Raw genomic sequence first — 2,826 nt, 5'->3', positions numbered from 1 at the left:
TTGCTTGTTTGTTTTATGTTGTATGGAAAAGGAGAGAGGAAGGACTTCCAAATAACCCTATAAACCTGGTCCTCTGGATGCTGACATATGGCCTGGGCAGGAGGGTGTGCATTATGGAAGACAATGTGCCTACAGGCACTTCTTGCCAGCCCAAGACTCAGCTCATTGAAACAAGGTGATAACTGAAGGAGCTGTTTATAAAGTCAGTAAGATTTCACAGACGTGGCAGGCTTAGGCACCCAGGTCTCACTGGGAGAACACAAGGGTAAACTTGGGAAAGAGGTGGGGAGAGGCCCTGCGCCTGCGCTCTGGGTGGAGTCACCCCTGCGCAAGCGCGGTGACTCTGCGGTGGCACCGTTAAAGGTAACAACCGTCACAGCAGGATGGCTTCCAGCTTTAAGAAGCCAAATGTGGCCTCTACCAGCCAGAAAAGAAAAGTGGGTCCTAAGCCTGAACTCACTGAAGATCAGAAGCAAGAAGTTCGTGAAGCATTTGACCTCTTCGATGCTGACGGAAGTGGGACCATCGATGTGAAGGAGCTGAAGGTGGCCATGAGAGCACTGGGCTTTGAGCCCAGGAAGGAGGAGATGAAGAAGATGATCTCCGAAGTGGACAAGGAAGGCACAGGGAAAATCAGTTTCAATGACTTTTTGGCCGTGATGACTCAGAAGATGGCCGAGAAAGACACCAAAGAAGAAATCCTGAAGGCTTTCAGGCTCTTTGATGACGATGAAACTGGGAAGATCTCTTTCAAAAACCTAAAGCGCGTGGCCAACGAGTTAGGGGAAAACCTCACCGACGAGGAGCTGCAGGAAATGATAGACGAAGCCGATCGGGATGGAGATGGCGAAGTGAACGAGGAAGAGTTTCTTCGGATCATGAAGAAGACCAACCTATATTAAAGTGGGTTTCTCCCGCAAGCATAGTTAGAGACATCGAGTGGCTCATTGAGTTCCCTGCATCCTTCCGTTTTGCGAAACCTTGAGTTAGAGGACCGTGCTATCTTCAACCCCAATTTGTCTATATACTTCTATTTCCAAATCTCTGGCTCAATTATAGAATTTTAAAGATGCTTTTCATGTGAGTTTTAGTTTTTAATTCTCAAAAGCAGACCTGAAGTGCTTTAAAGAGCCCTGATGCTTCAGTCCTCTTGCTCACCTTTTCCCCTGCATTGGTAACAACCATTGAACGGAAGGCAGGCCGGCTGGCTTCTTGGGGATAAACAGCCATGCAATTTGCTTGTCACTTCCTTGATAGTCTTATATTATCTTGCTTCACATATTATTTCTTAAATTCAAGTCATTCTTCTAGCATGATGAGGTAGAGTTGGCCAGTAGGTCCTCCTAGCCATTACTTTTCATTTAACTGAATATTGGTTTAAAGGAAAATAGTGCAGCAAATTAATTGGCCTCAGAAAAGATACTGTTCTAAAGTACAAGCTTGTCTTTGGGTGGTGGTAAATTATGCAATTTTGACTATTCTCCTCACATACGAATGATCCTTCATTTGTATGTAAATCACTGTGGATTATCTAGCACCAGATGTATACCTGGGCTACAGAATAAATTTTAATATTGGCCCAAGCAAAGTATAATTTGTTTAAGAGATTAAACTAACTAATGATCTTGAGTAAATATTTACAAATGTAAGATCTTAGCTTAGGAAATTAAAAAAAAATTATAATACATTTTGAGCTACTTAACTGTCCTTGAAAAGATCAACTAGTATTTTAGTTATACTATAACCTTCATTTTATCACTGCTTTATTACAAGCCAGTGTCTATGTGCTAATTCTTAGAACATCTTAGTTCTTGATACTTGATTTTCCCCCTCTGGTATATAGTTGATGCCAGAGCATTTGACATGTAAGTAGTTCTCTATTTTATAATCCTAAGACAGTATTTCACTGTGGCTTTTGTATGTGTTAATACTACTTGTTCTCTGTTCTAAATTAAGCCTTTCTTGTTTTGAAATAAGCAACCCTTTTGAATATCTATAAATCTGAAACTAGAGAAAATTTAAATAATATAATTGTGGGAAGATAATATAATCTATCTGCTAAGATGGAGGCCTAGACTAATGTTTTGATAGTAGACAACAAAACTATTAAACAGGCAAGATATTTTAGTTATCACTAAACCTAAATTAAATATTCATACAAAGTCCCATTAAGATAAATGCTGAAATTCTGGAAAATTTTTCATTTGCTTTGTCAGAGATTTTACCCTTCAGAGGGTGATGGATCTAATCAGGGAAACTACTACTCTGAGCTTAATTCTCATTAACAGGGACTAATTTGTCAAAGCAGTAGTACTAGCTGAAGTGATGGGTATGTGGGCATTCACTGTGAGAAAGAATTTTGCTGAGGTGGCTGGCACAGAACAGGGGAACTCACCCAGGCTGCAAATACTAACAGTTCAGGTTCAGGGTCTTAGTGTAGATTCAGGTGCAGTGGTATGGGATACAGGTGCAATTTGAGCCAGGATCAGTCTGAAGGGCCTAATGTGAGGAGGGCAAAGGGAGGAGTGTGGTATTCTGGGAAGCAAGAGTTCCTGGCATCATGTTAAACCAGAATCTTGGCCCAAGGATCTACATGTGGATCAAGGTAGAAATACCAGAAACAAAGAAAGTTGGCAGAAACTAAGAGAAAGGGTCAGAGCTTCAGCCAACTGGACTAGGTTCAGTCTTGGCTCCTGTCCCAGCAGAGGATAGAAGTGAAGACCAGGAACCTAGGCTGAAGCCCAGCAGTCAGGCTGCCCAAATGCCATGGGGTCAACTGTGGAGGCTGTGCCCAGTACTTAAAGGGTTGCCCTGAGAGCACAATCC

At 42.0% G+C, this 2,826-nt stretch overlaps 1 protein-coding gene across 1 annotated transcript; it reads left to right on the top strand.

The window, feature by feature from the left end:
- The first annotated feature begins 325 nt into the window (after positions 1-325).
- Positions 326-1,072, top strand: CETN1 (centrin 1). Its single transcript, XM_003995056.5, has one exon. The coding sequence runs from the start codon at positions 384-386 to the stop codon at positions 900-902; it is 519 nt and encodes a 172-aa protein (XP_003995105.1). The 5' UTR covers positions 326-383; the 3' UTR covers positions 903-1,072.
- The last annotated feature ends 1,754 nt before the right edge of the window (positions 1,073-2,826 follow it).

The sequence above is a fragment of the Felis catus genome, chromosome D3 (assembly GCF_018350175.1).
Source record: "Felis catus isolate Fca126 chromosome D3, F.catus_Fca126_mat1.0, whole genome shotgun sequence".
Taxonomy (NCBI): Eukaryota; Metazoa; Chordata; class Mammalia; order Carnivora; family Felidae; genus Felis; species Felis catus.
This window is presented reverse-complemented; position numbering and strand designations above follow the sequence as displayed.

Bases quoted from the DNA above. Each gene is read 5' to 3' on its own strand.
- CETN1 (XM_003995056.5), top strand. From the start codon at position 384: ATGGCTTCCAGCTTTAAGAAGCCAAATGTGGCCTCTACCAGCCAGAAA.